The sequence below is a fragment of the Orcinus orca genome, chromosome 17 (assembly GCF_937001465.1).
Source record: "Orcinus orca chromosome 17, mOrcOrc1.1, whole genome shotgun sequence".
Classification (NCBI taxonomy): Eukaryota; Metazoa; Chordata; class Mammalia; order Artiodactyla; family Delphinidae; genus Orcinus; species Orcinus orca.
The window spans coordinates 77,295,953-77,309,403 of NC_064575.1; the positions used below are offsets into that span (position 1 = coordinate 77,295,953).

At 44.8% G+C, this 13,451-nt stretch overlaps 1 protein-coding gene across 8 annotated transcripts in view; it reads right to left on the reverse strand.

Annotated features, from left to right (window-relative positions):
* Nucleotides 1-13,451, reverse strand: part of ASAP1 (ArfGAP with SH3 domain, ankyrin repeat and PH domain 1) — a 340,108-nt gene that overhangs the window by 304,166 nt on the left and 22,491 nt on the right. For all 8 annotated transcript variants that reach the window (XR_007472790.1, XM_049700766.1, XM_049700768.1 and 5 more), the window contains exon 2: nucleotides 12,639-12,724. Coding sequence is in view for 7 of the 8 variants with exons in the window: in XM_049700766.1 (XP_049556723.1) it covers nucleotides 12,639-12,697 (59 nt within the window). In the remaining variant the exon portion in view is untranslated. The remainder of the gene's footprint in view (nucleotides 1-12,638; nucleotides 12,725-13,451) is intronic.

The following is a 13,451-nucleotide window of genomic DNA, read 5'->3' on the forward strand; positions in this document are numbered from 1 at the left end:
GCCTACTGGGTGGACAGATGGGCAGTTGTAGGACAGGTGTTTCTGGAAGCTGCAACGTGGAGAGCCTGGTCTGTGGCTCGGGAATCTCACAGTCAAGTGAGATTGTGCTGCTGGCTGCCGAAGAGGCAGCGGCAAGGGAGGGCGGGGCGAGTTCCCTGCAGCCAGTCCTGTTAATGGCCTGTCTGCAGTCACTTTGTAAACCTCTATCTTCGGTTTCGCGGCTCAGCCAAAGCAGTCGCTCTGCGCTTCAGCTCGGCGAGCACATTCTCACTTTGGAAGCGATGCTGTTGTTGCCGCAGTTATCGATTCTCTGGGAAACCTGTGTGGTTGTTTATGAGCATCAAACCCCAAATATTTGCAGAGAACCCCTTTCAGGAGCTTTTGGCCCTACGATAACCCACACAAAGTGTTCTACATCTCAGGCTTTTTTTTTTTAAAACAGAGAAAATTGTTCTCTGCTCAAATCTGTAAAATGCATTAGCTCATAGTTTCCATTTTCAACCAAAATCAAATCAACTTTAATATGCATTGGGTATCCGAGGCTGCTGTTTCCCTTAAGATTATCTTTGTAAGTCCTAACAGTTTGGATGGCCCAGCATGAAGAGATGTGAAAACAGAGACCGAGGTCCATAAAAAAGCCCAGGTCCCATCCAATTTTCAATCACTTGTATACACGTATGAGTACCACCTCGCCTGTGAAAGGATTCTACAAATTACAGGCCTAGCACTGGCATTTTATGCTCATGATCGGCTTAACAGGGGCCACTGATTTGAATTCAACAATAATACGTATTTATTGAGCATCTACTATGTGCCGGGCTCTATTTGTGAACAAACAAATAATTCCAGACTGTTACAAGTGCTGGGAAGAAAACCTACAGGGTGCAGTCAGAGAGAGTAGGGTGATGAGGAAAGATCTGTCTGAGGATATAGTATGCTAGCTGAGGCTACAGGACAAGAAGTTGTCACCCCTGTGAAGAGCAGGGGCTTCGGGGATGGAGGTGCAGGGAGAGGGGTCCTGCGGGCAGAAAAACAACATGTGTCTGAGTCCTGAGCCCAGACAGCACTTGCTGAGTGTGAGAACAGAAAGAGGTCAGTGGCTGAAGTCTGTTGAGGGCATGGGGTGAGGGCGGACGGTGCAGGGCAGGCAGAGGCTAGATCATGCTGGCCTTTGCAGGCCATGGTAAGGAATCTGGATTTCATTCTAAGTGAAATGGGCAGGGGGGCATTGGGGCCACAGATACATTTTAAGCAGGGGCATAGCAAGTTCTCATGCAGGAGGCATGTGGAGAATAATCCAGGTTGGATATCCCAAGTTCGAGGTGCCTGCTAGACTTCCAAACGGAAACATGAGTATGGCATTTGGGATACTCAAGTCTGGAACTCAGAGGACAGACTCAGCTGGAGATATCATTTGGAAGTCGTCAGCATACAGACGGTCTTTGAAAACGCTCCGAGACTGGCTGGAGTGAGGGGTGCACCACTAAGAGACAGAGGAAGAGGGCAAAAGCACAAGGACAAATCCAAGCAGCTTGGCGCCCCGGGAGCCAAAAGAAAACAGTGTTTTTGGAGGGAGGGAGTGGGCAGCTGTGTCAAATGCAGCTCCTCGAAGCTGAGTTGACTTGGAGAATAATTCTGAACCTTTGAGATCTGGAAGTGGGGTGGGGGAGGGTTCATCTTAAAAGGCTTTCCTGGGACTTCCCTGGTGGTCCAGTGGTTAAGACTCCACGCTTCCAACTCAGGGGGCGCAGGTTCTATCCCTGGTCGGGTAACTAAGATACCGCATGCTGCAAAAAAAGGAAAAAAAAGGCTTTCCTTAGAACCTAGGGATAATAACGCAGTGTGGAAAAGTGGAAATTCCGGGGTCCAGGGCCAGACTCCCTGCAATTGAATCCCACTTCTGCCATTTATCAGCATCATAGCCTCAACCTTCCAAACCTCCACGAGCTTCAGCTTGCCTTTACCACAGAAATTACATTAGTACCTGCCTCACAGCCTGTTGTAAGGATTAAATGAGGTGATAAATAACAAATTCTTAGAAGAGTAAAGTGCCTGGCTCATGTTAAATGCTCAGGAAATGTTAGTTGCTGTTGTTATAATAATTAACGCTAAGTGCCAAGTGCTGGGATTTACATGTATTATCTATGGGGTAGATATTGTTATACCCATTTTACAGATGGAGAAACCTGCCTAGTATCACTAAGTTCCAGGGGTGGGTGGAGCTGGCATTCACATCCAGGTCAGACTCCGGCTGTCCTCGTAATCACTGCTCTGCAACCCCTCATGTGATGCCCAGGTGGGTGGTGGATGTCCAATGCAAGGGGGAAAATGGCTATTAACGCACTAATTGTGTGTTATGGGCTGAATGTTTGTGTCTCCCCCAAATTCATGTGTTGAAATCCTAAGGCATAATATGATGGTATCGGGAGGTGGGGCCTTTGGGAGGTGATTAGGTCATGATGGTGGTGCCCTCATGAATGGTATTAGTGCCTTATAAAAGAGAACCCAGGGAGATCCCTTGCCCCTTCCACTATGTGAGGACATGAGGAAGACAGCCGTCAATGAACCAAGAAGCAGGCCCTCAATGGACATGGAATCTGCCAGCGCCCTGATCCTAGACTCCCCAGCCTCCAGAATGGTGAGAAATAAGTGTCTGTTGTTTAAACCACACAGTCCACGGTACTTTTGTTGTAGCAGCCCAAGCTGAGACATTGTACTTCTGCTTCAATTTGCATTTCCAGAGGTAATTATTGGTTTTAAATTGGTTCTGGCATGCTTACAGTTATTAGAAACCAAATCTTACTCTGCATTTCACAGGGTTTCAGATTAATCCCATGACGAGGTTGGGCTAGATCCGGGTTGTATGAATTGTGCTACAAGAAACCTCCCCCAGGGAGGATAGAGCATGTCCCCCCTATATGTATGGAGCCCTGGGTCCCAGCCCTGCTTCAACCACAAAGAACTCTGCTCTTGTCTGTTTTCTACACTGAGCTCTCTTAAGCTTTCATCTGAAGAAAATATTCTGATACAAAAGTTTGAAAACCACAAGCTGCACCTGCATCAGAATCACCTGCAGTGGCTATTAAAACACAGACTCCTTGCCCCACTACACACTTTAGGGACCACAAACACAAGGGGGAGGGCCTAAGAATCTGCTTTTTTATTTTATTTTTTAAAGTTTTATTTATTTATTTATTTAGACTGCTCTGGGTCTTAGTTGCAGCACGCGGGATCTTCCCTGCGGCATGCAGTCTCCTGGTTGCAGCATGAGTGTGGGATCTAGTTCCCTGACCAGGAATCGAACTTGCGCCCCCTGCATTGGGAGCATGGAGTGTTACCCATTGGACCACGAGGGAAGTCCCCAGAGAATCTGCTTTAGAACTAGATCCCCAGGTGATCCTGGCGATTCAAGATCCCTTGTATACGTGAGTATTCAAGTTTGACAACCATGTCAGATGCTCTCCATTAACTCTACTGCCCAACCCACTAGCCACTGGCCACTTCTGGCTAATTTCAATTTAAGTGAAAATTCATTAAGATTAAATAAACTTTAAAACTTCAATTTCTCAGTTGTACCAGGCACATTGCAGGTGCTCAACGGCCACATGTAGCTAGCAGACACCAGACAGAGCATTTCCACCATTACAGAAAGTTCTGCTGGGCGATCCTTTAAGTTCTGTTGGACAGCCCAAACTTAGGCCTCTAGGTCTGCTCAAATGATGTATCTGGTGTGTTGACACTGAGGCACTGAACTCAGTCAACATCTCCTACCATTTTAAACTGTATTCCACGTATAATATGCTCCCTAAGGATGTATCTTATTGGACAAAATTACTTGTCATATATCTATTTCCCCTGACCCACTCCTAGAGCTTGAAGGCAGGAACCATCCATGTATTATTTAGGTCCGTTATTCTCAGTGCCTAGAGCTTAAATAAATGCTTGGGAATTGCCTAATTGGCCCACACAACATAAATGAAATATAAAGCTGACAGTGATGTGTCCCAGCTAAAAGCCTTCACTGGCACATCCATTAGGATGGCTACTATTACAAAAACAGAAAATCACAAGTGTTGGCAAAGATGTGAAGAAATAGAAACCCTTGTGCACTGTTGATGGGAATGTAAAATGGTGCAGTCGCTGTGGGAAACAGTATGGTGGTTCCTCAAAAAATTAAATATAGAATTACCATTATGATCCGGCAATTCCACCTCTGGGTAGAATTCCATCACCCAAAAGACACCAAGCAGGGAGTTGACATATCTGTACACCCATGTTCATAGCAGCATTGTTTATAACAGTCAACAGATGGAAGCGACCTTAGTATCCATCAATGGAGGAGTGCATACGCAAAATGTGGTATATGTCCATACAATGGAATATTACGCAGCCTTCAAAAGGAAGGAAACTCTGACACAGCCTACGACCTGGATGGATCCTGAGGATATTTGCTAAGTGAAAGAAGCTAGTCACAAAATGACAAAAGCACCGTATGACTCGCTTATGTGAGAGGCCCGGAGCAGCCAAATTCAGAGAGGCAGCAAGTAGAATGGTGGTTGCCAGGGGCTGGAGGGAGGGAGGAAAAGCGGGGGCTGTTATTTAGTGGGCACAGAGGTTTAGTTTTGCAAGATGAAGAGAGTTCTGGAGATGGACGGCGGTGATGATTGCACAACAATGGGAATATACTTAATACCAATGAACTATACACTTAATAATCATTAAGACAGTACATTTTATGTTTATGTATATTTTAGCACAATTAAAACATTTTAAAATGTTTTAATTTTAAAACACATAAACAAATAATTTTCTAAAAATTCACTGGTACCAACCAGAGGAAATATATCCGCCTCATGGCTTTGAGAAAATGGCTTTGGGAAAACTGTGGTTCTCAGTCTATGCTGTTGCATCTTGGGTAGGAAGGGGCCAGGGACAGGAGGAGGGAGCTGCATACACTCCCTCTAGCTGATCATCAGAACCTCCTGGAGGGGGACTTCCCTGGTGGTCCAGCGGTTAAGACTCCACCCTTCCAATGCAGGGGACAAGGGTTCGATCCCTGGTCCTGCATCCTGCACGCCCCGTGGCGCAGCCAAAAAAAAAAAAGGAACCTTCTGGAGAGTCTGATTCCATTCACCTGGGGGTGGAGTCAAGGGGATCTTTAATATTACAGAGTTCTGCATGGGACCCAGAGTCAAGAGCCCCAGTCTAGAGCTATTCTAGTCTATTCTCCTTATATTACGCTGTGGTTCCCATCTTCTCATCTGGTTTGCAAGCTTCTTCAGGGGAGTGACTGTGCCTTATATCTATCCTGAGAATCTAAGTCACTTGTGGAATTTTTTTTTTAAGACTGCGGATGCCTGGAACCCACCACACATCAATTAAATCAGCATCTCCAGGCATCTTGTGTACTTTTAAAAGCCCTCAAATGGGATTCTGATGCCCTCTCCTACACTGAAACCTCCTGCTCTGCAGGCTAACAGTGCTTGACAGAGAGGCTCGATGTTTGCTGAGTGACTCACAGAATGAAGTCCTTTGAATAAGACATTCAAAACGGAAAATGTGTGTTTCATCTGTGTTGTTTATTCTAAATATTCTTCTATGACTATTTTGTACATAATTTAGACCAAATGATAAATAATAACAATTAGCATTTAGTGAGCACCTCATATGTGCCAGGTGCTGATCACATGCTTCCCATGTATCATCTCATTTAATTCTCGATCCTATTTCTAAAGAAGGTACTGTTATTGTCTCCATTTTAAAGATGAGGAAACTGAGGCACAAGGAAATGCAGTCACTTCCTCAAAAATATAACTTTCTTTTTAAAAAATATTTATTTATTTATTTATTTATTTTTGGCTGCATTGGGTCTTTGTCGCTGCTCACAGGCTTTCTCTAGTTGCGAGAGCAGGGGCTACTCTTCATTGCAGTGTGCAGGCCTCTCACTGTGGTGACCTCTCTTTGTTGCAGAGCATGGGCTCTAGGCACGTGGGTCTCAGTAGTTGTCGCTCACAGGCTCAGTAGTTGTGGCTCGCGGGCTCTAGAGCGCAGGCTCAGCAGCTGTGGCGCACAGGCTTAGTTGCTCCGTGGCATGTGGGATCTTCCCAGACCAGGGCTCGAACCCGTGTCCCCTGCATTGGCAGGCAGATTCTCAACCACTGCACCACCAGGGAAGTCCAAAACTTTCTTTTTTTTTTACATGACATTTATATCATGAGCATTCTCATAACCTTTAAAAAGTGATCATAATTTTCTTATTAATGACTACATCATTGTTTTACCCTATTTTTTTTTTAATAATTTTGCCCTAATTTGTTAACTCATTCCTCATTGTAAGGCAGCTTTTTGTCTTGTCTGCCACTGTTTACCATTTTAAACAATGCTGCAGTGGATGTCTTTGTGCTAAGGGTGTTTTCTATATTTCAGAAAACTGTCTTTAGGAAAGATTATGGAAAAACTGTTCTGATGGTGAATGGCATTAAACACTGAACAACAGTCTTTATTGAGGGGACTGTGCTGAATGAGCTGGGTAAGCCCCTCTCCCGGGGACGTTTTACGTGCCCTGGCCTAACCGCCACCAACTCACACCGAACACTTACCGAGGGCCGGGAGCTCTTGCGAACGCTTTATAGATCTGATCCCACCTGGTCCACACAAGACCCCTGGGGGAGGTACAGTGAGACGCCTGAGGCAGAGAACGGGGAAGAAGTGGACCCAGGCTAACAGGACCAGCAAGAGCAGAGGCAGGATAGGAACCCACAGCTCTAACCACCAGTCCGGGCCTCCTGATCAAGGCAGGTGTTCACCCAGACTCAACGGCCACCCCATGAAACAAAAACTAACAAGAGTAGTGGGAATGAACCCTGCCCATCAACTTGCACCACACAAGACTCTCCCTGTAAGTGTGCAATGTCTCACCTCCCAGGCAAAAAAATCCAGAAACACTCACTCGGAGCAACACAGGGTTCCTGCCCCAAAGGCCTAGTCCCCTTAGATGCAGACAGAAAGTGGAAGAAGGAGGTCAATTATCCTTACCCAGGATCTACCCACACCCAGTGCCCTTGTAGATGCTTTACATGGTTATATATATATTTGTTATGGGTTGAATTGTGTCCCCCCCAAAATGCTGATGTCCTAGTCCAGTGTACCCATGAATGTGAGTTTATTTGGAAACAGGATCTTTGTAGATGTAATTAAGATGTAAATTAAAGATGAGATCATACTGGAGTAGGGTGGGCCCTTATTCCAACAAGACTGGTGCCCTTGTAAGAGAGAGGAAGAGAGACACAGAGGGAGAAGGACATGGGACAACGCAGGCAGAGGTCGAAGCAACGCAGCTGCTAGGCAACAAACATCAAAGATTGCCAGCAAACCCCAGAAGCTAGGAAGAGGCAAGGAAGGATTTTCCCCTACAGGCTTTAGTACCCTGCCAATACCCTGGGTTTGGACTTCCAGCCTCCAGAATTGTGAGACAACACATTTCTACTGTTTTGAGCCACCAGGTTTGTGGTACTCTGTTACGGCAGCCCTAGGAGATGAATACAATGTTGTATGGTCTTTTAGCTCCATCAAGACAGAAGCTATATTTTGCTTATCTTGGAATCCCAGCCACTGGCGCAGTCCCTGGCTCACAGGAGACGCTCACAGAGAAAAAATTAATAAAGTACAAACTCAGGATGAGAAGGAACTACGTCTTTTATCTCTACTAACAGACCAGAGCAAATTAGGTACTCAATAAATGTTTGTAGAATGAACAAATGTTTTTAAATGAATAAATGATAAGCTCAGGAAGGCTTTGCAATGAGTCCTATTCATCTATTTCCTCAGGACTCAGCATAGGGTGTGGCACACAGCAGCTTCGTAGTAAATTTGGAAGGAGGGAAGGAAAAAAATGAAGGGAAGGTGGGAGGGAAGGAAACAAGACCAGGATCATAATTTCCCAATTCTCGGTCTAGGTAGGTAATTTCTTTCCTTTATGCATCTAACTGAGGCCATGGAATAAGCAGTTGAGTTTCAAACAGCCTCAATTACATTGAAAGGGCTTTCACAGCCCTTTGAATATAATTCACCTCCCCCCTTGAATATTGTTGTTCTAAACAATTGAATATTGTTCTAAAACACATTTCTTTTTCTTTTACATAAACTTGAACTTGAACATTGTATTTCTAAAACACATTTCCTTTTCTTTCACATCCAGAAATCATAAGGCTTTCCAACCCTTCCAGCAATGTCAGAAATGCAGCTCCGAGTTCAGAGGTCAACGCTTCTGTGTTCAGCTCCGGGGACACATTTCCTGTCCCTGTGCTGCATTCAGCCTCTGACACCTGCCCTGCGGCCAAAAAGGGACATCAGCTGGGCTCAGGGAAATTCAATTTGGGCTGACAGCCCACAGCATAAGAAGAATAGGGAGTCTGCAGTGACCTTTGCAAAGGCAAAGGCAGGGAGAGGGAGTCAAAGGGGTTTCTCCGGGCGTGGCTTAGGAGGGTCTAAAGTTATGGTCAGTTCATTTCTACGGATGGAGAAAACCCCTGAAAATAAGGGCAACTGATTTCCACTGCTGGCTCAGAATTCAACTGCACTGCCATTTGCTGCCCCTGCCATCCTGGTGGTATTTGAGGTGAAAAAAGGGAACATCTTGTTCTTTATTCCTCTGGACTTGAACTTTTCCAGGGATGGCAACTGCACTGTTGTGGGGTATGATTTTATTCCTTCGTTCCTTCATTTTTATTATGAACGAAGATACATCATATATAAATGAACAAAGTAAGAGGTCCCTGGACTCATGTCCTGATACATTTAGAGAGCCTCTGCTCCCGTGTGTTTTCTCTCTTGTCTACTGAACTCCAAAGCTCAGCGCTTGTCTGCTCCACGGGACACCCAGGTGGAGGTCACAACTGTCACAGTGACAAACAAGGAAAAGAAAAGCTGACCCCTTCTCAGTCCTGTTAGCAGAGAAGGCAAAGAACTTCTTTATGTGTTTTGATGTAGCCCTGATGCGGTCAGCTTACCCATGGTTGTGGGGACCTTCCGCCCTACCAGAGGAGTTGGTTGAGACGGGCATCAGTGAGATGGACATTATTTTATCAGACCTGCGTGGCTGGATCAGTTTATGTGTCCCTCCTGTGGCCCCAGGGCATCCCACGCTGAGCCTGACCCAGTAGCTGGCAATCTGTATGACATTTATCTTTCCTTTTCCTCTAGACAGAAAGCCCCATGAGGATAGGGCTGTGTGTGTTGCTTGCACCTTTGTATCCCAAGCAACCTGGCCCAGTTCTTGGCACATAAGTAATAAGCAATTGATCAATACATGTTATGAAAGAGCCAACAAACAAACAAAAAGTGAAAAGAGATAAAGGTGTTGGGCCTTACGTTATAGTTAAGAGAGCGCGGGCTTTAGAATCAGGTGTAGTTTCGCTCATGTTCTACCACCTACCCGCTCCATGATGTGTTTTAATTGAAATATAATATAAACACATAAAATTGCCTAGGTCATAAATGTACCATTCAAGGAATTTTGACACCCATGCAACCAGCACCCAGAACATCTGCAGAACCTCAGAAGCTGCTTCATGCTCCCTTCTGGTCACTATCCCCTCACCCACCCAAAGGGAAACCACTATCCTGCCAGCTGCATGCCATCTGGCAAGTTACTGTGCTCTCTGACTCTTTATCTTCATATGGGGAAAATAATACCTTGCTATGAGTATAAAATTTTATACATGTATATGCGGTACCTGGCAACAACAGTCATAGATAGTAAGAGTGTTAGTAATAGAAGTAGTAGTAGTGACAGCACCAGCAGCAGCAGAAGTAACAGGAGAAGGAGAAGCATGAAAGCGACAGTAGAAGCAGTAGCTGTAATAGTAGAAGCAGCAGTAACGGTAACAATAGAAGTAGTAATAGTGGTAATACAAGTAGTATTACTAATAGTAGAGGCAGTAGTTATAGTAATAGCTAACACTTACATAGCACTTATGACGTTCCCGGTACTGGTCCAAGTGCTTTACCTTAACTCATCTAATGTTCAAAGCAACCCTTACGAGAATGTATAAAATAGGATTTTACAGATAAAGAAACTGAGGCACAGAAGTTAGTAGATTTCCCAAGGTCATGTAGCTAGAGTCCTGAATTCAGGATTCTAATACAGTACCAGCAGTCTGGCCACTGAGCCTACCCTCTTAATAGCAACCTTTCAATAACTATTTGCATGGCAAAGAAAGATTTGTCCTCCAATATCTGTTCTCTTCTTTTTTGTTGTTTTTTGTTCTCTTCTTTTTCAATCACAATAATCCTCAATTTTGGTAAGCACATGGTCTTACAGAAGAAAGATCACATTTCCCAGCCTTCCTTGCAGTTAAATGTAGGCAAAGGACTAAATTCTGGCCAACAGAACATAAGCAGCAGCAGCAAGTGTGACACCCAGAAGCAGATACCCTTAAAAGAAGGGGCCTGCCTTTCTTCTTCCCTTCTTTCTGCTGGTAGATGTGATGGCTGGCGCAGAAGCACTCAGAATGGACCATGAGGTGACCTTGGGGGAAAGGAGGTCCACATGGCAGAAAAACAAGAGAGGAAAAGTCTGGGTCTCTCACAGTTGCTGCAGCAGCCCTGTACCACCTTGGGTTCAAAGCAAGAGAGAAATATACTTCTATCTTCTGTTTAAGCCAATGTTCTTTTAGATTCTACATCATTCATAGCAAAACCTAATCCTAAATAATGCACTACTGTTGCAATTGTAATTAATATTGAAACTGAGGAGGACCCTGAAGGACCTTCCCAGGGACAGACACCCCCACCCCCGTGTTCCCCGCCTCTTGTTTCTAGAAAAGCTTTAGCCCCCTAGGCCTTCCCCAAGTTCCAAAGAATGAATTTAACCAGAGAAGCGAGAAAATGCAAAACGAAAAGAAAGCAGTGAAGCAAGACAAAATAATAACAACTTAGACATAAAACAACATCAAGGACCTTTAGTTCCTTCTTGGGGCTATAGGTAATATCTTGAGTCATATCCTTCAGCTGTTTTGCAGATTCTAAAACCCCCACCATGTGGAGGAAGTTAACTGCATGCTGATCACCAACACATAGACCCCAGACTGGTGGGAAGCAAAAGGTTGGTGATTTGAGATTCCTGAAACATCACCGTTACCTCACCACAACCAATCAGAGAATTGTGCACAAGCTGATCACTCACCCTGTGACCCTCTCCCTCACACTGTCTTTAAAAACCCTTCCCTGGAAACCACTGGAGAATTCAGATCTCTTGAGCATGAGCTGCCCATTCTTCTTGCTTGGCACCCTGTAATAAACGCTGTACTTTCCTTCACTACAACCTGGTGTCAGTAGATTGACCTTGATGCCTGTCAGGCGAGCAGATACAAGTTTGGTTTAGTAACAATATCACCTAAAAAGACAACTGCAAAACTAATGTCACTTTCGTGTTGGATTCTTGAATTATAAAACAAAACAAAATAAACCATGACTTGGGTAACCCTGTAATCATCAAACTATGAAGATAAGCAGGCAGAGTCTCATTTATCCTGGAAGATGGTAACAGTCCCCTATCAACTCATGTCTGGGTCACATCAAAGCCTATCAGGTTGGCCTCCCTGCCTCTAGCCTCTCACCTCTCCTACCCATTCAGGACACTCTTCCTTATCTAATTATCCTAAAAATTACTTTCATTTTAAAAACTGGAATAATTATAATGTTTTATGTCCCTACTTTATGCAAGACACTTTATTGTACACCTTTTTTTCTCATCTGCACGAAAACCTGAAACATAACTATTATTACTCCAATTCCATAGATAAGAAAACAGAACAGAGAAGGTTAATGACTTGCCTGAGGTCACACAGAAAGTTGCTGGCAGAGCAAGAATTCAACCACCCCTCCAGCACCCACAATCTTTCCGCCACTAAGCTGACTTCTGGGAAAAACCAGTCATAGCAGGTGGACCCTGTGTCAAGTCACCCTGGCAACTTTAAGATCCTTGGACCCTTGGAGTTTTCTCTGCCTAGTTTTCATGGCGTTTCCTGTCCAGTCCAGTTTTTTATCATCCACTAACACAAATCTCCACCCACTGAGGTCAGATGCCTTAGACTCTATCATGTGCGCCTATGCCAGGCCCCAGTATTCCCAGCTGCAAAATGGGACAAATCACACCTCTACCAAGAAGCAACACTGCAAGAGGAAAAAGGCAGCAGACCTGGAATCAGGAAAAATTGGTTTCAAATCCAGTTGGGCAAGTTCTCTATCTGTAAAATGAATGTGGTAAGCCCTTCCTGGTAGGATTGTTGGGCGGAATGAATGAAGTAATGTCTTTAAAGAGTCACTCAGCTAAAATAGCATCTGTTCTTGTTGGCAGTGTTGTTTTTGTTATCATTCCTTACTTCATTCTCATACCACCACCCCACCACCATTCCCTCTGCACACAGATGATAGGTAATGTGACAGGAAACACTTCAAAAAGTCTGCAGCTCTACAAATGCCAAAGATCTGTTCACCACTAATATCCACACCCATGGTGTCTCTGTCAGATTCTAGTGCTTGAGTCTGATCAACTTTTGCATTTCAACCTCCCCAAAAGAATCCCTCCACATTTCCCAGGCTGGGCTCTCTGGACAGGATGGGCTAAGACCACTCACCGATTCCATAGTGAATCTCTTGATGAAAAACTGGAGAGCCTGGAGGCTGAAGATCTCATGTCTCAGCCGTCACATCAGAAAATTACCTGGATGGGGAGGTAGGAAAAAAGGTGACAAGAGTCATCCAGCAGGACTGGGCAGAAGACATTGTCTCAGACCAACACGTGATTTCATGTGGAAGCCAGCACCCCTGTTAGGAATGTTCTTACACCGCAGCGGCTGTCCAGGAATGGGAAGGAAAACAGTGGGGAAACCACTATTTCAGCAATCCACTTTGGGGCTGACATCTCCATCAGTAAATCTGTGCAAGTGCTCAGGAATCCTTCTTGCCTTTCTATTTCTAGCTCTATGTTGGAGAGCAATTTACAAGTCATTAACATCTCTAAACCTGAGCTCCTAAACATGAAATTAAATTGTGCTGACAGGTAGGACAGACAGACAGCCATAGCTGTGTGCCCATGGGGAAGCAGAGGAGTTCCCCCAGCCAAGGGAATCAGCCCCAGGAAGAAGGTAGATATATATGAATCTACATATTTCAGGACAGCCCCTCTGAACCAGAGAGAGGATTTTAATTAATTCATGCATACCAAAGCTTAATTAATTGCTGAGTGCACAGAGCACAGGAAGTCTGGGATTAAAGGTTTTACATAAGGGAACAGCTTCAATATTTTTGGTTGGAGGGGAAACAGAAGTGGGGGTGTGAAAACAAGAGAAGCCAAGGGACCTGCTGGGTCCTTCTCCAAGTTCAGAGTGGTACCTCCATCTGCGGCCAGAAACCTAGGGACACACTTGACACACCATCTCCCCATCCCT